The 26,225-nt window shown below is 36.4% G+C and overlaps 1 protein-coding gene across 1 annotated transcript in view; it reads left to right on the top strand.

Annotated features, from left to right (window-relative positions):
- Positions 1-26,225, top strand: part of LOC135079527 (probable phospholipid-transporting ATPase IM) — a 76,541-nt gene that overhangs the window by 16,176 nt on the left and 34,140 nt on the right. Inside the window, exon 3 of the mRNA XM_063974180.1 lies at positions 20,087-20,368. Coding sequence (XP_063830250.1) covers positions 20,311-20,368 — 58 coding nt within the window. The 5' untranslated portion in view covers positions 20,087-20,310. The remainder of the gene's footprint in view (positions 1-20,086; positions 20,369-26,225) is intronic.

Below are 26,225 nucleotides of genomic sequence, written 5' to 3'. Positions count from 1 at the left end.
TCTTATTACAGAAAATAACCAATTTATAAAGTTAAGCTAAATTGTGTGGGTAGGATTTTTTGTCAAGGTTAAATAACTCTTCTACTTATATCCACTAAAATAAAATATATTTTACACGAATTGTGTTATTTTACAGATTAAAGTTTAAAACTGAGTAATTAAAAGGCAAAATATGAATATTTACATGAAAACATAACCTCAACGTTGGGAATTGTAATGTTTTATTTTTAGTGTATAATGCAAAATACATGTAATTTACCTATAGATATTAGTTAATTAATGAATAAAAACAATACTCCCCTGTTAATTTGTTCCGTAAATTTGAATTTATGAAGATTTTTCGTTGACAGCTGACGAAATTTTGTCTTCACTTTTTTGTCTTAAATATTAAATATTTTCGTCGGATAACACTCGTATACATTATTTATACGATAAACAATTGATTTCAGTATATTTTATCACAATATTACACGAAATTATAGTAAATTAACATTAAAAATTTGAACCCGTTAAAATTACGCGTCTGACAGCTAGGGATGCCAGCGCAAAAAAAAAAAAAAGTTTTTAACATAGTCAGGTAATAATTTTAATAAAATACGAAGCACGTCATCTATCAATAGGATATATGTATATTTTAGAAGTTAATAAATTATGCATAAAATATAAACACTAGAAGTTTAGTTAAATCGTAGAATTTCTGAAAAACAAGTACTAAAATCGTACTGAAAAAAAAGTATTAACATGTTATCTAATTTATTTATTAAACGTCGAATTTTATCAAAGATTTTGTACTAAAGTTTTTGTAAATATTTTATAGCCTACATAGAAAAAAATTAGGATTCTAAATCGTGAGAGAATTTTTTTTCGGAGCCTATTGCCTCCAAACAAACAAACAAACAATTAAATCTTTCCTCTTTTATTAGTATAGATTTAACAACAAAGCTTCCCTCTCCAAACAAAACGCTTCTTTTTCTTCTTCACGAAACAAAACTCAAAGCGGATAAATAAATAAACAAATCTTTGAACAATTTCACAGCGCCATCTAGTCCAAAAGTAGGCCACCAATCGATGGCTCCTACGTATAAGGGCGAAACTGCCGCTTACGCCTTTTTCCAATTATTTAAGCAATGATTTCACTTTGCTCTAATCTATAACATCAGTAAGAAAAAAAATTTTTTTTTCCATTAGATACAAAATAAAATTTTAGGCAAATAGGCGTATGTGCAAAACTACGCCACGTATAAAGCCCAATCATACGATTCGTCAATCTATACGAGTAGTTGCTTACATAAACATATATTTTTTATAATCCAAATCTTAAATAAAGCCATGAAAATATTTAGCAAATTGTTTTATTTATAAATTATGACACATTATATAGTTATTTAATTTTTAGCGTTAAGAGTCGCATCTCAAACTAATTTGAAAATATTAAATAACTTGAAAAAATCGAACTGCCTAAGGCATCGTGGGTTCAATTCCCGCCTTAGGCAATTCGATTTTTTCAAGTTATTTATATTTTTTAAAAATATGACACATTATGTTAAAAGACCTAACTAAATCTCGAGCACAGTATATGGGCGTATTTGCGTTAAAACGTAAAACGGTACATTAAACGACTTTTTCTAACTGATTTATTATTGATATAGCACATGATAACAATTAAAATAATTACATGCATAAATAAAGAGAGTAATCGCTTAAAATATTATATTTACGTTGTCATTTAAGTCTCTTTACGTTGAAAAATATACATGAAATTATAGAAATATGCCGACGTAAAAGGGCAATGCGTAAAATCTCAAAATATATAAGAAAAATATAAAAATTGATAACAGCAGTAGCAAAAGCATTACATGTTAAGGCTAAATGTGAAATTTCATTAAATTCGTTTTAGTAGGTCAGAAGATATGACCCAAAAATATGGTTCTGGCCACTAAAATGGCTCTCCTGTAAAATTTACTTTTTTCACTTACGCCAGTATACGTAGGAGCCATCGCAATATGCTTGTGTTAAGGGTGCTAGCATAATGGATATACTTTTTTTATAATTTATTCATTAAATTAAATACATGGTACCTACATATTATACATAGTTACACCCAGATCCGTCAAAGAAATTAAAATTCATCATTTCAATTTCTGCTCGGCCGGCCGACTCGAAACAGCCTCTCGGCATAGTATCAAATGTATTTGGTCGCCGTACAAATCACCGCTTTACGACACGAACGCACGTAAACGTCACGGCGGGAAAAATGACACAGGTCCTGCCTTGACGGGCGCTCGCGCCATACTAATCGATGTCGGCTTGCGCATTGTAATTTATACTGATATTCACATCAATATTTTGACAAAGTGGTTACTAATATTTAAACAATAACTGTAGAAATCAATTCTACAATGAATATTCTTTATTTTGGGATACTTTTATTGCAGTTATTGCTGTGTTTTTAAACCAAAAACCACGATCAAAATGTGACGTTAATCTTCAAATTTGCCAAATTATTTTTAGATTTTACTCAATAATGGTAATGAAATTCAAGAATCTATTTCATTATTGGACTACAAGAATATATGTCCGATGATTACTATATATTTTTAAGCTTATTATATGAGCATAAATAATAGATACAGGACTTTGAAAATGAGTCTGCGGCAATTTTTCCGTAAAATGGTTGTGGGAGATGGGGCACTGTGAATTAAGCAAAAGAGTTTTAGTAAATCCGTTTCATTAATGGTCAACACCAAGGATTGACCTATCTTTCGCAGTTATTAAATAATCTCTGGGTGTTGCTTAAGATAGTAATTCATGCTTCCAAAATCTTAGAAATTCGCACGAAAATGTAAAATGGCTCTTAAGAACTAAAAAGAAAGACCACTCATTCATTTTTCATTTTAATACAATTAAACAAACCATGATGTCACTGCCTTGTTTTCACCCACGTGAAATTTAATTTGTCACAGATCGCCATAAATTATAGCCTATATGTTATTCTGGGTTATAAAAAATAATACTGTAAAGTTTCATCAAAATCAGTTCAGTAGTTTTTGCTTGAAAAGAGTAACAAACATCCACACAAACTTTCACGTTTATAATATTAGTTGAATGCATGCAGTACAAAATTTCAGTGTCCTAGATAGGCTCGATATGATATTTACAGGTATGCGTACTATCAATGCTGGGTTATTATAATTCCGATTTTTTCCAGAAATAACAAAAATGATAATCCCATGGACTCCATGGTATTATCATTTTTGTTATCTTAATAATTAAAAGTTCTGTAAACTTTTACGAAAACAACATCGTTGGTAATGAGTCAGAAGGAATAAAAAAAGGAAACAGTAAAAATGTGAACACCAAAACATAAGAAAAAGAAATGATTGCAAATAATTTACACAAGTTGGTATTAGTTTGTACTTATTTTATTACTATCATATGATACCTTTATAATACTGTGTACCTGTTTTGTCTAATAGTTGATGAAAGTTAGTAATTAAGAATTACTCATTGTTTTATTCCTAAAACCAACATCTACCAGCTGACAGAGGTAAAACCTAGCATATTCTGAATTCGAATGGTAAAAGCTCGAAAAAGTCGTCGTACTTTCAGAAATACTTACATTTACCAACTCATGTCGGTAAATCCTAAGACTTACACTTAAATCTTAAGATTAACCGTAGTTCGAGCTTTTACAGTAACATATACAATGTATAGGTATACTTATTATAATTTTTGGATTCCATATCTAATAGAAAGATGTTTTTGTTTTTACAAGCTTTATATTGACTTCACTTGTTAGTATGTGTGGGACAAATCTTGCAACTGAATTTAAGACCAGTTCTCCTCAACCGATTGATCTGAAATTTGGTATACTTATGTAAGTACGATGACAATGCAATGTTATGGTACCATTGAGCTGGTCTGATGATGGAGTCAGGAGGTGGCCATAGGATCTCCTAAACGAAACGGCGGAAACTTATCGAGTTTGGGTTCGTTGGATTCGACTTCCCGAGCACTTTAGTGCTAAATGATGACCCAGGGCCCAGAGATTGAGATACAACTAAAAAGTGTAAAATAAAATTATAATAAAAAATGACTTTTTTAAAAACAAGCTTTAAGCGAAAGCTTATAGCGCAAACAGAAAAACGGAATAAATTCCATGCGCGATACAAGCTTTCGCTTAAAGCTTGTTTTTAAAAAAGTCATTTTTTATTATAATTTTTATTACATTTATTTCAATTATCTTTTAAATGTTTTAATATGCTGGGAACTGAACCAGCGGTAATATAATGTTAATTACTACGTTTATTCGTAGCGTACTGATACATACGAATATTAAAAATCAAATATTGGTCATCTTCATATTAAAAATGTATGAGAAATTACTCATACCTAGATGAGGCATGGGAATCGGCATATTGCTACGAAAACTTGAAATTGGTATTACAAGCACTTTTTGAATGTCTTTTTCGTGGAATTTATTTGAAAATCTATGAACAATTATTATAACATTTTAAATTATTTATGTTCGCTTTCATCGTAAACAATGGAAGGTTTGGTTCTTTGGTTCAAGATATGTAGGTACACGTATTTGAGCTATTATGAACGTGACGTTTCCATTCTTCATGAATAATTCAGACGTTATTACATAAATTATTTCAAAAGGATTTCAGTATTTTTTGTAAGCACCTGATTCATTTGAGAATTATCATTAACATAGGTACAATCGACAGGTAACATAGGTACATATTAAGATGACACAGTGTTAGGCAGAGCTCTATGCCCTTACATACTCAATAGATATTGCATACAGGCTATGATTTCATAACATTTCCAATGATTGAATTATCTAGAGTAGCAATTGAACCTGTTATCTAGCTGCACTTAACAATCGCCTGATCGTGAACCGTATCGGTTGATGGGTCCTATGAACTGTGTGTCTTTATAGGTCTATTTGCTGAATAAAGATAGTCGTGTGATAGGTGCCGCGCCTAAGTCAATCACGCCCCTCCGGGACCAAGCATTAATGTTCCTGAAAGTAGAACACGGAACCAGAAAAGGTTCCAAGCTAAACCAAATCTTCAATGGGCCTGTTAAGGCTTGTTGTCGCATACACCGCCAGAGCAAGGGGTTGGTTCTATTGACTTCCAAGGCCTTTATTGGCGGCGTCGAGTTAGTTATAGTCGATAAATATGTTATAGTTGTTATGTGTAAAACGGAAATTAAACAGAAATAACAGGGATTATTGGTCGTGAATTTCGCGGATGCGTTTGATGTGGTGAATCCGAATAACTTATTATATTATCACAATATTTAGTAGGTAGTAGATAAATGGAACTAATAGTCAATGGTTTTGAAGTTAATAAACCTAATATTCGTTGCACAAAGGATGATTATTAAAGTTTTCCCTGATTTCATAGATTAATTGTCACGTGTCACTGTGTATGTCTTATTATGAACCGGGTTCACTAGCAACAACCTTAAAGTCAATGGTTTTGAAGTTAATAAACCTAATATTCGTTGCACAAAGGATGATTATTAAAGTTTTCCCTGATTTCATAGATTAATTGTCACGTGTCACTGTGTATGTCTTATTATGAACCGGGTTCACTAGCAACAACCTTAAAGTTGGACTAATGCCAGTATTCGGCTTTTACCGATTATTCACTGAATTATATTTAATCTTAGGCCGCACAAAACCCTTTGTATTATTATTGATATTACCTAGGTATATTTAGTTTGTGTGTATTTGTGGAGTTCAACTGTAAAATTTTATAAAACTTGGAATTTATAGTCATCTTGTTATAAACGGTAAATCTGCAAAATAAAAATATCAAAGGTCGCCGCTCAACTGTTTACGTGCACATTGTTCGCTAAGCATATGGTGCTCAGATGAAGTTTTGACGCGGTTTTGTTTACGTTATATTTAGGTTATCTCGCAAATGTTGCAGCTTCCTGTTGTAAAATCATTTTATAAAGCAAATTCATAAACAAATATCAAGGGCAAACCTACGCCAAGTTCATTGTTTAGCTAATGAAGATATTCTATAATGGCGCCCAACATTTTGAAATGGAAAGTGGATCGTACGTACGTCGTCATAACAAAGGTAACCGCATATCGCCAAAGAAAGGACTCGGTGAGGAAGTAGGTACGCTAACCCATTAGGGTCGTTTCCGTCCCAGCCGGGTCCACCGACCTACATATTTTATGAACTTTCACGCTAGCTAAATAGACCAAAGTTTCATATAGCAAACTATGCGGTAGTATGTTTATACTTTTTTGGCAACATCGTTTACAAGGATTTTTCCTTCTTATTTTAGCTACGCAATTATTATCCAAAAAGTTGAGTTTAAACTTAAATTTTCCGCATGATTTCGGTAATTTGGCGACGAGGACAACAGGATACATAAATTACATATTAAAATATTATACAATTTATCCCTTGTTGTCACTCTATTGTATGTAATTACTTTATCTTTATGACTACTGTATAAGTTTGAGTGTCAAGTAAAAAGCAAGTCCACCAAGAACAATCGGTAAGTAAAACATAGTTTATAGTTGGTATAACAGATGGCGCTGTGCTTCTTTAGCTCGCGCTAACGTTTGTTTTTTTTCTGGCTTTATATACCCCTGGAAATGTATGCCCACCCAGGTTCAACTAGGTTTAATCAATAGCTTAGCTTGAATCCTAATAAATGATGCTATTGCCCTAAAAAATAGCTTTCATTTTCCCATGCACACCTCGTTATCGTAGGGTTGTACATGGTCCTTACGAGTCGGATGTACTATAATAGTACTGTCTCCGGTTTCAGCGTTCCTGGTTGGAGCGCATCACCGTAGTGGACGACGACGGTGGGTCGTCCGTCCATCTGGTGTCTACGGCGACTGCACGTGGCGCAGTCGGTTCATCGGGTCCAGCCCACATCGGAGCGGCGTCTACGAGGAGACGCTGCATCATCAGCGGCGGCGCAGTCCGAGCGGCGGCGCGCTGCAGCAGCAGCACGTGTTACGGCGTGCGGCTTCGGGAAGGTGTGGTGCCGGCGGGAGTCGGTAGTGAGGTGAAAAGTGCGGGAAAACTGTGAGTACGGTCAAATTATAACGGGAAACAGTGTTGTGTTTGAAGATTTGGATCAAGTGTCACGGGACTTAGTAAATTCAATAAACTTTGGGGACTTATAGTAATTTGAAGAAAAATTGGGACTTAGAAAAATTTGTAGAATTTAGTTTAGGACTTAGAATAATTTTAAGAAAAACGACGGAACGGGGAATCCATGCCGGATTTCACTCAGGATTGTAATAAGTTCAAACACTTAGAATAATTTTGGGAAAAATTCTAACACTTAGAATAATTTTGTAAATTTTATTGGATTTTTAACTTTAACTTTTTTGCGTAATAATGGAGGAATTATTAAGATTGCAATCAGATATTAGAAGTCAAATTTCAAGGGGACTAGTTAATTTCAAGAAATCTCCAAAGGAGAGGTTAAGTGAAGCTTACTGTCAGACTCGGTTGGAAAATCTCGAACAACAATGGAAAAGTTTCATCGATAATCACGCGGCAATAGTAAGGCAAGCCGACTCTGACAGTGAACTTTACAAACTCTATGCTGATGAGGATATCTATGAAAACACTGAGGACACTTACATAGAATATAAGAGTGTTTTGAGGTTTGCATTGAGTAAGTTGTGTCCACCAGTGTCACCAGAATCGGGGAAACCAGTAAATGTAACGGCTAGTAATGGTAATAGTAATGCAGTGAAGTTGCCAAAAATCTGTGTTCCTCAATTCTCAGGTAAATATTCCGAATGGTCAACTTTCAAGGATATGTTCACGTCTTTGATTCATTGTAATGATAGTTTGAGTAATGTGGAAAAGCTTCATTATTTGAAGGGTTATGTAACAGGGGAAGCTGAGCAACTCATTCGACAGATTCCAGTGTCGGCTGATAATTATGTGCGCGCCTGGACTCTGCTAAATGAGCGGTTCAACAATAAAAAGTATATGTCAAATTGTATAATCAAACGGTTGCTGAGTCAAAGAAACCTTAGTAACGAAGTATCTTCAGGTTTGAAGGATTTGATTGACACAACAACTGATTGTCTCGATGGGTTAAAGAATTTAAATATTGATGTCAGTAACTGGGATATATTGGTAATACACATTTTGTCGTTGAAATTAGATCCGGAAACTAAAAAACAATGGGAGATACATGTCAGTAGTAATGTGGGTAGTGATTGTTTGCCAACTTATGAACAATTTAAATGTTTTATTACACAAAGATACAGGGCTTTAGAATTCATAGAACCAAATAAATATCATAGAAATGTACAGGTTGACAAAAATCAGGGGAAATTAAAAACTTTTCATGTTTTAAAACAAAATTGTGTTTATTGTGGACATGAACATAAAATAAATTATTGCTCACAGTTCATGAAAGTAAGTGTTGATGATCGTCGTGATTTTGTGCAGCAAAAACGGTTATGCTTCAATTGTTTGGGGTTGAATCATTCAGCAAGGGATTGCAAAATTACAACACGTTGCAAAATCTGTGGGAGACTTCATAATACTTTGCTGCATCTGGCGGGTCCTTCATCAGCTTCATCTGAAACAAAAAACAAAATTACTCAAAGGTCGGGAAGGTCAGGTGAGGATAGGGAACAAGGGTCGTCAACATCAGTAGTAGGTTGCACACTTACTGAACGGGCAGTAAGTGGGGAGGGAAACAACATCACTTCTTGTTTTTCGGCGGAAACGGGTAAACAGGTCTTGTTAGCTACAGCTGTGGTGAAGGTTGAGGCTAACAACGGGACACGGCAATCGGTACGCGCTTTGCTAGATCAGGGATCGCAGGCGTCATTTGTGACCGAATCAACAGTACAATTATTGGGATTTAAAAAGTCAAGGGCAAAGAACGTCATATCAGGTTTGGGTGGAAACAAAAAGATTATCACAAATTCTACGGTAGTCATCAATTTGCAATCACGGGTCGATCCTAAAATCAAACTATCAGTGAAGGCTTACGTGTTGAGTAAAATCACAGCTTTTCTTCCAATTAAAAAAGTTGTCGATTTGAAAGGATTGGACTTAACCGGAATTGCTTTGGCCGACCCTGAATACCATACACCCAACAAAATTGACATTTTGTTAGGAGCGGATGTGTACGGGCAGGTTCTACTAGAAGGGATAAGGAAGGGCATACCGGGTGGAGTAATTGCACAAGCTACCAGCTTAGGATGGATAATTTCGGGTACGGTGACTGATTTGCAAGAACAATCGAATAACATGGTAGTGATGCATTCAATAATAGATGATAATGACATTTTAAAAAGGTTTTGGGAATTGGAAAACGAGCCAAAGGAAAGGGAGGAAAATTGGATGAATGAGGAAGAAATGAAATGTGAAGAGTTGTATAGAAACACGGTAAAAAGAGATGAAACAGGTAGGTATATTGTGAAAATACCTTTCAAGGTAGATAAACCGCAGGTAAAAGGATCGTTGGAAATAGCAAAACGGAGATTTGATCTATTAGAAAAGAGGTTGGCAAAAAATGAGGTTTTTAAATACAAATTCACTGAAGTAATGGATGAATATTTGTCGTCTGAATATATGGAGCAGGTTAAAGAGGAAGAGATAAGTAATCCGGATGCTGTGTACGTTCCTATTTTGGCAGTTGTAAGGGAAGACAAGGACACCACACGGGTAAGGGTTGTGTGTGACAGTTCTTGTAAAGGAAAGGATGGTATATCAATAAATGATCTTATGATGAATGGTCCAGTAGTACAAGATGATCTAAGACATTTGTTGATGAGATGGAGATCGCATACATGTTGTCTGGTTGCGGATATTGCTAAAATGTACCTGCAGATAAAAGTTTCTGAATTGGATCTTGACTATCAAAGGTTGTTGTGGAGACCAGATTCGAGTTCAGCTTTAAAGGTGTACAGAATGCTTAGAGTCTCATTCGGTTCTGCTTCAGCACCTTATTTGGCGGTTCGTACTTTGCAGCAAGTCGCATACGACGAAGGGGACAACTATCCTAAGGCAAAAGAGCGTACACTCAAAGACTTTTACATGGACGATCTTATGACAGGTTGTGACACAGTAGAAGAAGCGGTAGAAATTTACAAGGAAATGAATGAACTATTAATGAAAGGGGGATTTGTACTAAGGAAATGGACAAGTAACAAAGATGAAGTTTTAAATGAAATAGCGAAGAAACAGGAACAAGGAATAGAAGAAGGTGAAAATGTAAAACCTGAAAACATAACGTTCAAAATAAAACAAGATGGTGTAATGAAGATACTTGGACTTATCTGGGACAGAAAAGAAGATGATTTTAGATATTCGGTGAATCTCTCGGAGCTAAGTGAACTTGTAACAAAAAGGAAAATATTATCAGAGGTGGCAAGACTCTTCGATCCTTTAGGTTGGCTATCACCATGCATTATATTAGGTAAAATTCTTATACAGAAGCTTTGGTTAAAAGGTTTAGACTGGGACGAACAGGTGCCTACTGATATATATAAAGAATGGATTACTTACCGTAGTGAGTTGAGTAGATTGAAGGAATTCCGTATACCTCGATGGATGGGTACAAATAAAAACTGTCGAATTGAGTTGCACGGGTTCGCAGATGCATCCAATGTCGCGTACGCAGCGGTTGTGTACGCTAGAGTAATTGATCAGGAAGACAACATACGGGTTATTCTTTTAACGGCGAAAACAAAAGTATGTCCGATTAAAATCGTCTCAATTCCAAGGTTAGAGTTATGTGGGGCGGCTCTTCTCACTAAGCTTTTGAAAGAGGTCGCAAAGGTATTGGCGGTTGAGAATGACAAAATATTCGCGTGGACAGATTCGACGGTTGTATTGGCTTGGTTGAACAGTAACCCACGGAGATGGAAGCCATTCGTAGCCAATAGGGTATCGGATATAATAACTAACATGGAACCAGCACAATGGTCTCACGTCAAGTCTAAGGAAAATCCAGCAGATGTAGCGTCTAGAGGATTATATCCTTTAGAACTTTTGAAATGTGACATTTGGAAAAACGGACCTGAATTCCTGAAACAAAAAGAAATTAAGAGAAAATACAATAAGGACTTTGAAACTAATGTAGAAGAAATCAGAGTACATACGGTAACGACAGAAGAAGAAGATGCTATCTGGAATAGATTTTCATCACTTAACAGATTGGTCAGAGTAATTTCATATTGCAGAAGATTTATAAACGCAGTCAAGTTAAAGAGAAGCAATCAAAAACTAGAATCACATTTAACAAGCGCAGAATTAAGAGAGTCGTTGAACATGTTAATTAGAAAATGCCAACAAGATCAGTTTACAGAAGAATTGAAAGATATCAAAAACAAGAGGGAAGTAAAGAAGAAAAGTGTTCTTTCAACGTTAAACCCTTTCTTAGATGATGACAATTTGTTAAGAGTTGGGGGACGCTTAGAACACTCTAAATTGACACATGATGCTAAGCATCCAATAGTTTTACCAAAAAGCTCTGAACTATCGAAATTAATAATTGAAGATGCACATAGGAAAACTTTACATGGGGGACAACAATTAGTATTGGGATATTTGAGAAGTAGGTATTGGATAATTGGGGCAAAGTTATTAACAAAAGGGATCATACGTAAATGTATAACTTGTATAAGACATGCTCATGTCACAAAAAATCAGTTAATGGGTCAACTTCCTGAGGCAAGGGTTACACCAGCTAGAGCTTTCATAAACAGTGGGGTAGATTTTGCGGGACCAATTAATATAAGGACTTCTAAGGGGCGGGGACATCATTCTTATAAAGGGTATATATGTCTCTTTATATGCATGGCTACTCGTGCAGTTCACTTGGAGGCAGTGAGCGATCTCACTGCACAGGGTTTCATGGCGGCTTTTCGTAGATTTGTTTCACGTAGAGGTCATTGTTCGCAAGTTTGGAGTGACAATGGTTCGAACTTCTTGGGGGCGTCTAAAGAACTTCAGAGATTATTCGCTTTAGAACAGTCAGAGATATCCTCGGAAATAAGGGAAAGTTTAGCCAACAACAACACTACGTGGCATTTTATACCACCGTATAGTGCTAATTTCGGGGGATTGTGGGAAGCCGGCGTAAAATCGACTAAGTTTCATCTTAAACGGGTGATAGGAGATACCACATTGACATATGAAGAACTTTCCACGGTTTTATCGCAAATAGAGGCTTGCTTGAATTCTCGACCTTTATCGCGGATTGATTCAGATGGGGATACTTGCACAGTTCTAACGCCAGGACACTTCCTTATAGGTGAACCACTTTTAACTATACCGGATAAAAATTATGAAATTTGTACATTGAGTTCTCTTAAGCGATGGCAGGTCACCCAAAGGATGTTGCAAAGTTTCTGGAGCAAGTGGGTTGCGGAATACTTACACCATTTTTTGCAACGGTATAAATGGTCAAAACAGATTTCAGAGCCTCAAATCGGGGATGTAGTCTTGGTAAAAGAGTTGGACTTACCACCAGCGCGTTGGTTACTTGGTAAAATTGAAGAGAAACACCCAGGAGCTGACGGAATCACGAGGGTTGTCACTCTTAGAGCAAAGAATACGACTTTTAAGAGACCGGTTACCAAGCTGTGTGTTTTGCCGATTGGGAAATAATATTTTTAAGATTTATTTACTTTCTTTAAAGTAGTATTGGGATTTTATTGTTACTTTTATGTTTGTCAACAAATATGGGAACTATTTTGTTTGTTATTGTTTTTTTTTGATCTTTTGGGTACGAATGTAATACTGGGTTAAAATGTTCATGGGTTGTATAGTTATTCTAATTTAAGGTGTTACATCTAAGCAAAACATTGTATTGTATTTTTTCACGGTGGGCGGCATTAGTTAAGGAAATATTTAAGTAAAGTCAGGCGAGTAATTTGTAAATAAACTTTCAACAAAATCTTAACCTTTAGGGAAAAACAATTTTGTAAATTGTTTTTGGTGGGCGGTATGTATAAGTTTGAGTGTCAAGTAAAAAGCAAGTCCACCAAGAACAATCGGTAAGTAAAACATAGTTTATAGTTGGTATAACAGATGGCGCTGTGCTTCTTTAGCTCGCGCTAACGTTTGTTTTTTTTCTGGCTTTATATACCCCTGGAAATGTATGCCCACCCAGGTTCAACTAGGTTTAATCAATAGCTTAGCTTGAATCCTAATAAATGATGCTATTGCCCTAAAAAATAGCTTTCATTTTCCCATGCACACCTCGTTATCGTAGGGTTGTACAACTACTATGTTACACTTTTTCATGTAGAACAATGTTAATAACAACAATATTTTTCCTGTGTCATCTATGTACTGCCATTACAAGTTCCGTCCGTGATCATGCGAGTTGTTTTGCTCTGCACGCATCGCGTGACGCACCGAATGTCCGCAACCGTTGCCTTCGCGTTGTGTCTAAACTCTAATGTCCCTCCGTTCTCCGTTTGCATCGATTGTCGTGTTGCAAGATGTGAACGCAACGCCCGCTCGCCCGGTGCGTACGGTGCAATCGGTGCACGTGTACTTGGCTGGTGATCGGTGAACGACAACAAATGCTGCCCAAAACCACTCGAATCTCACTCGCAAGTTTCACTGCTTGGCCGATGTTCGCGCACTTTACAACAGGTTTTGATGCTACTACGTATAACAATGTTGTAGACAGTTGTTACAAAACACATCCAACTCACTTGAGCAAAAATTTGCGCATTCTTCGTTAATTATATTCTTCTTCATTAGTTCCTCTGAGTTTTATCTTCTATTTATTGACTAAAATATATTAATAAGCGACGCCTGGCCTACTCTATTAATAACTTTGATAATTTTGTTTAATTAATGTGGATCACATCGAATCTTTTAAGTTTCCCAATTTTTCTTTGTCTCTCCATAATAGATTGACAGTGCAGTAATGCAATAGGGTAGAAACTTAAAAATTGGAAGAATAACGTGTAAAATTATCAGACTCGCAATAGTTCTACAGCGATACAAATGCGGCGATGGATAGGGAATCTAACAAAGTTGATGTCTTTAGTATTAGGAGTGGTCCGTCGAACGGCAACTCACCTTGAGGTTTGCTGTTACGTACGCTAAAATACACTATCAAAACAGTGTGTTGTGTTCGCTGCGGTGAGTCGCACGCTCGGCCGCGCGAGCGTATATAAATTTATCAAAAAATACTCCGTGATCGAACGTCATTCGTTGTTTTGTGACTTAGTGCCTTAATATACTTATGGTCCCACAAATTAGACGATATAATACAAGAAAGTGGCAGAATTTATTTTCGTAAAGTGAATGTGACAAGTGTGCGACTTTGCGTCTCATTGGATTGTCTGAGATTCGTCTGGCCGAAACCTAAATTCGCGATGTGAGTTTTATGTTGCAAAAGTGGTTCAACTTGAACACTTGCTTAATATCCAGGGTTTTGGCAGTAGCCTACTGAAATACCTACTACGAAACTTTACTTTTCATTTTAACGTAATTGAAATTAACTGGGCGAAAAGTTAACCTAATAAGTAGGTAAGTTTGTAGTATTTTTATTAAATCTTTGCAAGTAAAAAAGAAACTTAAAAGTTTAACCATATAAATAAATTGTCCGCATTACATTGTAAGCATTGCATAGTTTGAAAGAAAATTAGATTATGGAAATCTAAAGTTTATTTTTGAAAAGTGTCACTTCTGGTATTATGAATTAGAGGATAAAAGCTTTTTACGAAACAGTAGTTAAAGGCTATATTTTAAGCCGGTATTATAAAACAAGGGATTGAAGCCTTATTGGTTTATTTTAAGACCAATCGCAGGATAAAATAGAATCTACTGCTGTGAAAAGCTTTAAAAATTTTTGACAGAATACCTACGAGCTTTTCAGCTTATGGAAACTCACAACTGCGATCTTTACTGCGATAAGTGATATCGTAAATAAAATTTATAAAAAAACTTTCAAAGAAGAACGGTCATCTGTGACCCAGGCCCGACAGAAACGAGACATACCTCAGTTTTTTTGTCATGTCTTAATTAGTTAAATTATATATTTTTTATATTCAAAATCTATGTATAACACCAAAATATTACACTTTGTTTTTGTTCAGGCGTTATACAAAAACTAATTAGGCCAGTAGAATTAAACACAAAAATTGATTAAATCGGAAATAATTCCTACAAAAGATTTTTTTGCTTTAATGGCTTCATTGGTTGCCCATTAAGACTCTCCTAAGTTTTCGACTTCGACGGAGTTGTGCTTAAGTGGTGGGGGCCCCCGAAAGGGGCGTTTTTTCGGTTTTCCGGTTATACCGCGTAAAGGACTTACCCTATCGAAAAGTGGTCTTTATGACGGTTGAAGGGCACTTAATCCTGCATTGAATAAGACCAAATTCAAATGTTTTGGACAAACCGTTCCCGCGCTAAAGTTCGGAAAAGTAGAAAATATACGTATAATTAATGACCCTCTCCACGTCCAATGGCTTGTTACCCACAGGCTTCCAAGTCTTGAAAAGGGCCACCTCAACCAGTGTAACCCTATCAAGGCTTACGAGCTTGATGCGCCTATCCTTGTGCGTCCCAGCCGTTCCTTAACTGCGGTTGGTGCACCTCTTCCTTGCACTCTCCTGAATGACCCTGTGTTACCTACTGTGGCTGTCCCTCTTCCTTGCAGCCTCCTGCACGACTACGTTGCCTAGCCGTATGCCTGGTCTAAGGTTCGACGCCACAAATTCAACTTCGCACGCGTGAAAATAGTTTAAATACTATTTTCCGTGCTTGCATCATTTTTCTTTACTGCTTCGGCTCTATTAGTCGTAGAGTGATTGTATACAGGGTGGAAACGATAAGTGATCTCACTCGATTATTTCTAAACTATACAAGATATCGAAAAACTGGTTACTGATCCTGAAAGTGCATCACGAGCTCTTTCAAACGGTACCAATAATAGGTTACAGAATAAACTGGAACTTTCCGAAAATTCAATGTTTCCAGCTTCCATACATTTGGTAAAGTTACATAATATTAAAAACTACACAAGATATCGCAGAACTAGTTACTGATCCTAAAAGTGCTTCACGAGCTTTATCCAACGGTATCAACAATAGCTTACAGAATAAATGGGATCTATCAAAAAATTCAATGTTTTCATCTTCCATACATTTAGTACTAACACAGTCATGGCACTCATCTCTTGATAATATTATAGCAAGTAAAGCCTAAAACTAATGTTTTCCACAAATAATTTTAAATAATATGCAAGTTAGGAGTTTATTTAACCGACTTTTTAAGTTTATTATTGAACAAAAAATAAATTACACTTCTAATATTGTGTGGTTGGCATACATTTAGTATGGAAGCTGGAAACTTTGAATTTTCGGATAGTTCCAGTTTATTGTGTAACCTATTATTGGTACCGTTTGAAAGAGCTTGTGAAGCACTTTCAGGATCAGTAACAAGTTTTTCGATATCTTGTATAGTTTAGAAATAATCGAGTGAGATCACTTATCGTTTCCACCCTGTATATCCTATAGCCTTCCTCAATTTATGAGCTATTCAACACAAAAATTATTATTTCAATCAAACTAGTCGTCGTTTCAGCCAAATGACGTCCACTGCTGGACAAAGGCCTCCCCCAAGGTTTTCCACAATGAACGGTCCTGCGCTGCCCGCATCCAGGCTCTTCCCGCGACCTTTACCAGATCGTCGGTCCACCTAGTAGGAGGCCTGCCCACGCTACGTTTTCCAGCCCGTGGTCGCCACTCGAGAACTTTCCTGCCCCAACTAGTAATTCTTGAGATTAGCGCGTTCAAACAAACAATCAAAAAACTCTTCAGCGTTTTAATATGAACTTGTTGTTGTTGATTTTTGGCGTCAAACCTTAGACCAGGCATACGGCTAGGCAACGTAGTCGTGCAGGAGGATACAAGGAAGAGGGGCAGCCACAGTAGGTAACACAGAGTCGTTCAGATGAGTGCCAGGAAGAGGTGCAGCAACCGCAGTTAAGGAACGGCTGGGACGAACAAGGATCGGCGAATCCAGCTCGTATGCCTTGATAGGGTTACACTGGTTGAGGCGCTCCTTTTCAAGACTTGGAAGCCTGCGGGTAACGAGCCATTGGACGTGGAGAGGGTCATTAATTATACACATATTTTCTACTTTGCCGAACATTTGCACGAGAACGGTTTGTTCAAAACATATGAATTTGGTCTTATTTAATGCAGAATTAAATGCCCTTTAACCATCAGGAAGACCACTTTTCGATAGGGTAAGTCCTTTACGCGGTATAACTGGAAAACCGAAAAAGCGCCCCTTTCGGGGGCCCCCACCACTTAAGCACAACTCCGTCGAAGTCGAAAACTTAGGAGAGTCTTAATGGGCAACCAATGAAGCCATTAAAGCAATAAAATCTTTTGTAGGAATTATTTCCGATTTAAAAGCTAATTCTACTGGACTAAATACAAAATGCCTATTTATCACCAGAATTGGTAAATGTATGTACCTAAATGTATATTACAGCTGCTATGGAATGTGTCTAGGTGAACTGGAGATACAGCCGGATTATACAGGGTGGAAACGAGAAGTTACAAAATCCAAAAATTCAATGTTACCAGCTTCCATAATCTGTAACCTATTATTGGCACCATTTGAAAGAGCTCGTGAAGCACTTTCAGAATCAGTAACTAGTTTTTCGATATCTTGTATAGTTTAGAAATAATCGAGTGAGATCACTTATCGTTCCATATGTATAACCATTAACCACCCTGTATAATCCGGCTGTATCTCCAGGTCACCTAGATACATTCCATAGCAGCTGTAATAGACATTTAGGTACATACATTTACCAATTTTGGTGATAAATAGGCATTTTGTATTAGTTTTTGTATAACGCCTGAACAAAAACAAAGTGTAATATTTTGGTGTTATACATAGATTTCGAATATAAAAAATACATAATTTAACTAATTAAGACATGACAAACAAACTGAGGTATGTCTCGTTTCTGTCGGGTCTGGGTTTTTTTTTGTATGGGGCGTGACCGTTCTTCTTTTTGTAGTAATATTTTATTAATGATAATGTTTTTTTTTGTTTATTGTTTTATGCGTTGTTTTATGAAACAATAAAAACAAAACTAAAGTCCAATAAATGGTGTAACTGATACTACATAAATAACATTAAAAGCAGGACTTCATGTAAACACTTGCTGTATGTAATCAATGAAAAATAAATAAAAACAGTTGATTATGTATTTAGAAAAGCCATTACTAACTTAGCATTCAAATGTTTACTTTCTCGTTTGTTTTTGATTGTTTATTTCTATCTCGCATAGAAAATACATTATCAAAATGAATCAGTTATTTTATTAGATTTTTAATGGGCTGGCTAGTGTGCGAAATGAGTAATGATCACATGTCCTTGGACATAAAATGTTAGGTGTCGGCGTCTCGTACTATGCCGCGATGACATCAGCCTATTTCTTTCAATTCACTAATTTTATTTATGCCAACTTCGAAATTACAAATACAATTTACGCTGTTTGTCGTTTATGATAGGAAAAACTTCAGATAAAAACATTGTCTTTTCCTACTCTATGTAATTTCCTAATTGCCGTATTCATATACGGAAATTAATATTTAACACGGTTTTATCATTATTTTAAATAATATTATTATGACTGAGGAAGGATATTACGATATTAATTAATTAATATCATCAACATTTGCCTTATTGTTACAAAATCTGAAATATGTAGAGCATGTTTTCTTTTGTAAATGCGGTTATAATAGAGCCGGACACGAACTATAGACATCCAATCCAATGCAAACGAGTCTTTTAATAACTTTTAGTATAAAATATTATGCTGTTTTGGAATATTTATTGAACATACTTATTTTTATGGAATCTTTTAAAGCTTATCGTCAGTTCAGTGTACATACGTCGACTTATAGTTTCCTGTCTAACAACATTTCACACTTACTCATTCATTACTTCATTAGGCTGATTCTAACCTAAACGTTAAACGATTTTGTGAACTCTATGGTATGGTAGATACCTGTACTGCTTTTTAAGGAAATGACCTCATTTTTATTGTGCTGGCATAAACTAACAGATTGTATGTCAAGGTCATAAAACGTGATGTCATCAACTTTAAGAAGTATTTTCGCAGTTCCCTTCTGATCTGAATACATAGTTAGTTCAGTTGTTGATATTTAACCAGATTGAAATTCGCAAAAGCTATCGGAATAATTTTCTGTCACTAGATTCTGATAATGTTCTTTGTATTTTTTTCCTGATCCTGATTTACATTACACAGGTGCCTAACTAATTTTTGAGATTCATTACGTTTTATTTTATTTGTAGCCAATAACTTCTTTGGAATGTTATCTGGGTATTGATTGAGACATCGGGTCAATCGTCTACTTCAAAGAAAATGTAGCATTTAGCGTTTTAATTGTTAGTTAACAGTTTGTCAATAACGACAAAAGTCATTAAATACTGTCTGCATTGATTTCTCTCGTCCAACAATAGACCTAGCGCATCGAATTTAGAAGTCAAGTGATCGCCTACGAAACTACCATATCGAGCGGCGCATCTCAATTCACTCAATCGAGTTTAATTGGCTCATTAGGAGCACTGCTTGACGGTCGCTGTTTCTAGGCCGATATACCTCTCGGTGCACCAGATATCACGGCCATGTTTATGGGCTTCATAGTTCATTTTAATTCGACAATTTTACTTAACAGAAAACAACTGGCTGACATTACATGGTGGATGCGACAAAAAAGATTGACAGACACAAACCCAAATAGCTTTTATCAGTTTCCAAAACAGCGTTTAATACGAGTAATTACAGCCAATTAACTATGTTCCAAACCAATCAACAGCAGACGCCAAATGCTATTCCTCTCAATTTCGATCTTGATTTTTAAACTTTCTATCACCATCCATTTTACTGGAAAATTTATTTTGAAGTTAACTAATCTCGTTTACTTGTTCTTGTTTGTTTTTCTAATGGCTTTTTAATTGTATTATTTTTTTGTTATCTATTTGTAGTTATTATCTGTATGTTTATGGATGACGTTTGCTTGTTGCAGGGAGGCAAAGTGCACAGTCGTTGCGCAGGATGCCGATCGCGCCGCGCGGCCCTCCGCCTGTTTCGACGCCGCCTTACCACCAGCTCCGTAGGAGACCCACGTTAACCCTCAAGTGTCCTTCTATAATATAACGTCTAACTTTTATACGCCTCTTTTATACCGACCCATAAGTATAAGTACGCACAGTGTTAGTGTTTTAAGTGTCGCGCTCTAGTGGAGTGTATATGTGTGTCGATGGTGCGGCCGACATGGGAAAATCCTCGGCGAGAACACATGGCCAAGGTGAGTGTTGCCCGCAGCCGAACTGTCTTCAGGACACCTGTCCTCAAGGCCTTCCATTCGCTAGTACTCACACTAAACAACCACGGCCACCACTTGACCTTGCCGACGGTTACATATTTTAATATTCTAATAGTTGTAGCAGCTGTACGGAATTTGGGCTTTTCAGGCGAACTCCTAACATGTTGCGATATACTTTTGAAGACGTAATCGATGGCCTGGTGGTTAATGCCAGGTCAACGCTTGCTACAACGTTAGCGGGATCAAAATCCTGCTGGTTCAAATGATACTGTGATAGGCACGAGTTTTTTTAAAATTTGGACAGATACACATTCATTGTACATAAGTAAATTATGTATGTCATTTTGTTTTTTGTCATTGTGGAAAACCTTGGAGGACGCCTTTGTCCAGCAGTGGACGTCATTTGGCTGAAACGAACGAACGAAATTATGTCAGTGTTTATCTAATTAAGTATTAATGTTTACCTAGTAGCCCGTCACCCCAAAAGAACAAGTTCTTTTTAGTTTGGTTGTGGGTAATTGATAGCGACAATATTAAAATTGATTATAGACAATCTCTCGTTCCATCATAGATTACGTTTTTGCCTTATGGATGAGATTTATCATAGGTCAAATCTTTTGTGTCCACATGGAGATTTCACATAGAGCCCTATAACAGATAAACGCTACGCATTTTTTGTAAGTGCAAACACTAAGGCTGAGTTGCACCACCTAACTTGACCGTAACTTTAACGATAACCGGTGTTTTTGCTAAAGTAAGATGGTGCAACCCAGCCTAAGTATATTGTTGTGACTCTATACATTATGCTCGTAATGTTTTAATGGTAGGTTAGTGTACCACTTGACTTCCACACTGAATGTCGGTGTTGATCAGTATCAATAAAGAATCGAACATCTATTTGTTACGTGTATTAAGAGCGCATTTATTATTCATGTAGTTATTTCATAGCGTCATCATGAAACCCCATTCAATAAGCAGGAATAATCGCTTGAGGACGATTCCGATAGTCCCTGTAAATTATCATCATCATTTCAGCTTCAGCCTTATGACGTCCACTGCTGAACATAGGCCTCCCCCAGTGAATCGTTTGTCCGAGGTATACTTGTCAACAATCTGAAACTGGATAGGACGCAGCATGGACATTCAACTTAAGATTTGTTTTGTCACTTCACTTCATTAATTAACAGATCTATTATAAATCAGCATAAATTCATTAGTGTAATTGAAATTAATTAATCAACTGAATTACGGTAGAATACGAAATATCGTGTCGTTAATTAATTATGTAACATCACTCATAATAAACCGCGAAAGCTCGCTGAAAAGTGTTCTGATTTTGTTAAGGAGATATCTATTTGTTATTTCTTATTTATTTCGCTATATTATATTAAACGTCGATAAGCGAATACGTGGCCAAAGAATAGATCACCGATCAATACGAGTAATTGTGGGTGTCATGTAAACTTTTTAATTGACAGAAGATCAATTAAAAATATTCTCGAATGAATACCAAATCATCGGGGCGTGTTGGACCTATTCTGAATTTTATAACAAACAACCCCAAAACGTAAAAATGATAAATTAATCGGGTGTTTTCCACAAATTAAATATTTGTTACCTTACAAAAGTGACTCTACCGTTCTTTAGTAGGTAGATATGTTTTATAATATTTTTCACGACTTCTATCGTAATTCGGAAAACCAGGACGCGACCTGCTTTCGTCAATTACTTTGTCTGCGTACTACTGATGCTGTTGTTTTCATTTGTGCTACTTTTGACGCAGTTGTGAACTTAATTCATTTTATTTGATAAAATTACTGAAGTTCAACAAAAACAAGTTAGAAGACAACAATACTGTTTACAGTGGTATTTATTAGACAGGTAAATATTAAGCTCCTTGCCCTTCTCATCATAAAAAACGGGACCTGTTTGCAATTTTAATTTTTTTTTTCATTGTAATAAAAAAAAATCTATAGGGTAGTTTAACGAGTATACCAGTCAATAAAAGCTACAAGTTATTGGACGTAAAACCACTTGTACGTTATTATTATGATTACTTAAAAGGCAATATTGCAACTGATCGCTTTTATCTCCATCATTTCTATTTCAATTCAATAGTGGGAAATTCTGTCCAATTACTGGAAGTTTTCCCTATTTATACAAGTATTTTAGGTTTATTACCAATCTACTCAATACTGCGGTTAACGTCCAAAAAACCCTGTTAGGTACACCCTGTTTTCCATCAAACAACAAATAAACTAGGGTAATAATGGTTGAATTACAGTATTCACTGGATTACAATACCTAATACGTGTTTTGCAAAACAAAAAATGTTATTTAGATTGTAATCTACGCGTATAAATAAAACTATTGATCGTCTTACTGCCTGCGCTACGCTTGTATTCCAGCTTGTATTGTAACTTTGTAAGACATGCAAACTCATTTATCTTTTTGATGCTTATGGTTAAACCAAGTGGAATCGGGAAATGCATGTTGTCTTATTGCCATACAATTGTGTAATTCGGTTTTCTATACTATTTCTTTAACTTGTTGCCATTTTCTACCATTTAACTTTCTTCACAAGAGGTAAAGAAAGGTATGTCGTTTTTAAACACAATGAGAGCCACTTGTACTTCCTAGGGGTCATTTCGAATAACAAGTGGGTTTGTAGATCATTAAGTATTTGAGAAATTCTTTAGAAATGTGTTACTATAAGAGTTTGTGAGCGCAGTTTGTATGAGTGTTAAAACACGTCCACTTGTAAAAGCGTTTAAGTGGGTAATTTTCCAAACTTTTTTGAACCACTGAAATCTCTACGGACTTTAAGATTTGACGGTGTTAAAATTAAATTAATTTATATTCTGCAGTGTCAAGTTTATTGTCGTGAATTAAAGCATTTACCTAATATCTTAAACGCATAAAATGCCGCGATTTAGTGTTTTAGTGATACATCTACTCGTAAGAGTAGCGTCAGTAGCGTTGAGAGAGGAGGAAAGCAATTAAGATCGATGCTAAGTCACAAGTAAGAAGCCGGCTTCAATAACATTACATTACATTAGTTAGACTATAGACTTGTGACTGACAAGACTTTTGGTCAACCAAAAACCACTGAAAATAAAGGTGCGCTACATGCAAAAGTTTTAGTTTAAACTCAGTTTCATAGCATTAAGGTTACCCAAAGTGTAGAGGGAATACAATTATTTCAAGCAGGTCAAATCAAAAATTCCCCCATTGGATGATTTTATCGTTAAATCAAATTGATGACAAGTAGAACATAATAAGATTATTTCTACTAGAAACTTTCTGGAGGACCTGAGGTAATCCACGTAGAGCGATGAACAAGACTTATGTTCTTAGTTAGATAGAGTAGACTGTAATGTTTAGTTAGTCAGATAAAGATTTGCATCATACGAATTAAGGTGTAGGTAGAGCTTAGGGCTTAGAGAAGATATTAATATTTTAATAATCTACTAAGCTGTAGATTTTCAGTCTGTATTTCAGACCCATGTTCGTTGATGTTTGGAGTTATCGTAGCGGCTCTACATCTCGATTTTTTTCTACGATTACCTATTATTCTCATTGTGCCGGCAACACCGGGCAAACGATTGATGGGTGCGCGCGCACTCTGGCGGCGCTAGTGTGTACGGCACACGAGTCTCGGCCCCGCGGCGGGTCGGATCGCGCGTCGGGCGTTCGTAGTGCCGCGGGCTAGGGGCGGCCGGAGTCGCAGCCGGCGGAGTGGCCGCGCGAGGCGGCGCGCGGCATGGGGCGGCGGTAGCGGCGCGGATGTGCGCTCGCTCCGAGGCCGTCGAGCTCGAGGTGCTGGGCGCCGAGGGCGGCGAGGCTCGGGTGCCGCCGCGCCCCCTGCGCCTCTCGCTCCTCGAGCTGCTCGGCAAGCTGGTGCGACGCGACCAGCCCGCACAGCCGAACCGCCGCGCCAGGCACAACCATCGCTTCCGCACCTTCGTCTCGTGCGGTCGGTATCGATTCTACGCGCCATCTCCGTTCTCGACCAAAATAATGGCTCTATCTTACATTTGCGTCGTTGTGGACGCTCGAAACAAATTGTCCGAGTAAAAATGTGACGAATTCCCCACCTTTTGCATGGGTTGCAGCGATGAACGTGACCGAAATGCCAAACATTTAACGTCTGTAATGGCGTGTGGGGGAGTTGAATGGGTGCTTTGTTGGTGTCGGAACTTTTTGGTTGGCATATATTGAGGAGGTATAATGGGGGTATACATCATATTGGCCAAGGTCGGAGTCGGCGCGCCCCCGCACGGTCAACGGCCGAGACGAGACGGCGCTGAAGCGCTTTGCGAATCGCCTCTGACTCCGCGCTGTTGTTATCGATTACCCGCCAATGTTTCGTTTCAACAAATTTAATTAAAGTAGAAACCTTTGGTTATGTTTTCTTTTCGTTGGGAAAATAGTATTAGATACTAACGCCCATTACAATACAACACAATGCGTATAAGGAAAAACCTATGCCTAGAAATGTCAGATATTATTATGTTGTGCGTATTTACGCATTTCATTTGTGTAGTCATGCAAACGGGTAGAATGACGATCTACGACGTTCAATACAACGCATGAGTGTTATTGTTGTAACTAAGACTATTTTTGTAATATTCTTCTATCCTTATTATGGATATCTACAAGTAGGTCAATTTCAGCTGAAAATTAATCAAATGAACTAAACAGTTTTCTTCAAGCGGGAAAATAATCGATTTTACAGGATTACGAAACTTTAAAAAGTGCTATAGATCTTTAGATATTTGGGTTAATACAATTAAATATTAGCAGATAGTCCAGTATACGGTATATTTCCAACGAGAGATTTTCATAGAAAGTTGACCACTGCTGTACATTTTTACTGAAAGCTATGCAGATTATGATAAGTACTGTTATCAGCAATCACTTTCACCTTATTAATAATATGATACTAACATTAATTACACCGTTTACACTAATTGAGATTAAATTATGCTGTGCATAACAGCTACTGAACCCGCAATTTCAGCCGCTTTTACTTGCAATGATCATAAATTATGAGAGACAGTCTTAAGTAGGCGTAAATGCATACTCAAACAATCAGATCATTTGTGTGACCAATTTGCATCAATTTATGAGCTTTACTACATCTCTACCTACTTTACATAATTTTATATTAAAGTCCCTCTTGATGCGTTTGTCTGTGACTCTTCATATTATTTTGACTGTTGCCTCATATTCATCTCTACATTATTTCAATTTGTAAATAAAGATAATTTTATCAAATGACTAGGGGCAAATGTTAACTTAGTTTTTCCAAGATTACCATAACCATTGTAAAGTTCTTTGGTACTGTAAATTTTCACAACATTTCATATTTTAGACGTCGCAATAGATTGTTTTGCATCATACAAATAAAAATACCGATAATTTTGTTTTTTATTCAAAATATCTATTTAGATATCTGTTGCATTCTAAAAAGACGTGCCAAGTGAAGTCACGTCACAAGTTGTGACTCATATCATCGATGGAATGGGATGGGATAATTTCTTTGCCATCAAGGGATCAGCCATTTTACTAGACGTTCGATATAAAGTGACACTCTTTTACTTATTATAGTAAGATGTAATTTCTATATGCATAATGTGCTCAATGAATGACGTCTTTTGTATGTCAAACAATAAATGATTTCGTTCTATGAAAAAGAAGATACGATATTTTTGTGTCAAAGGGCTAATGAAGGTCTTCTAATTGTGTACTTTCTTTTGAAGTCAGTATCAAATTGTAAATAAGCGTTTACTTGTTTAAGGTATCGAATTAAAACTTAAAATAGACGAGTAGGTAA

The sequence above is a fragment of the Ostrinia nubilalis genome, chromosome 16, assembly GCF_963855985.1.
Source record: "Ostrinia nubilalis chromosome 16, ilOstNubi1.1, whole genome shotgun sequence".
In the NCBI taxonomy this organism is placed as follows: Eukaryota; Metazoa; Arthropoda; class Insecta; order Lepidoptera; family Crambidae; genus Ostrinia; species Ostrinia nubilalis.
The sequence above is the reverse complement of the archived record's forward strand: the minus strand, read 5'-3'. Positions and strand labels throughout refer to the sequence as shown.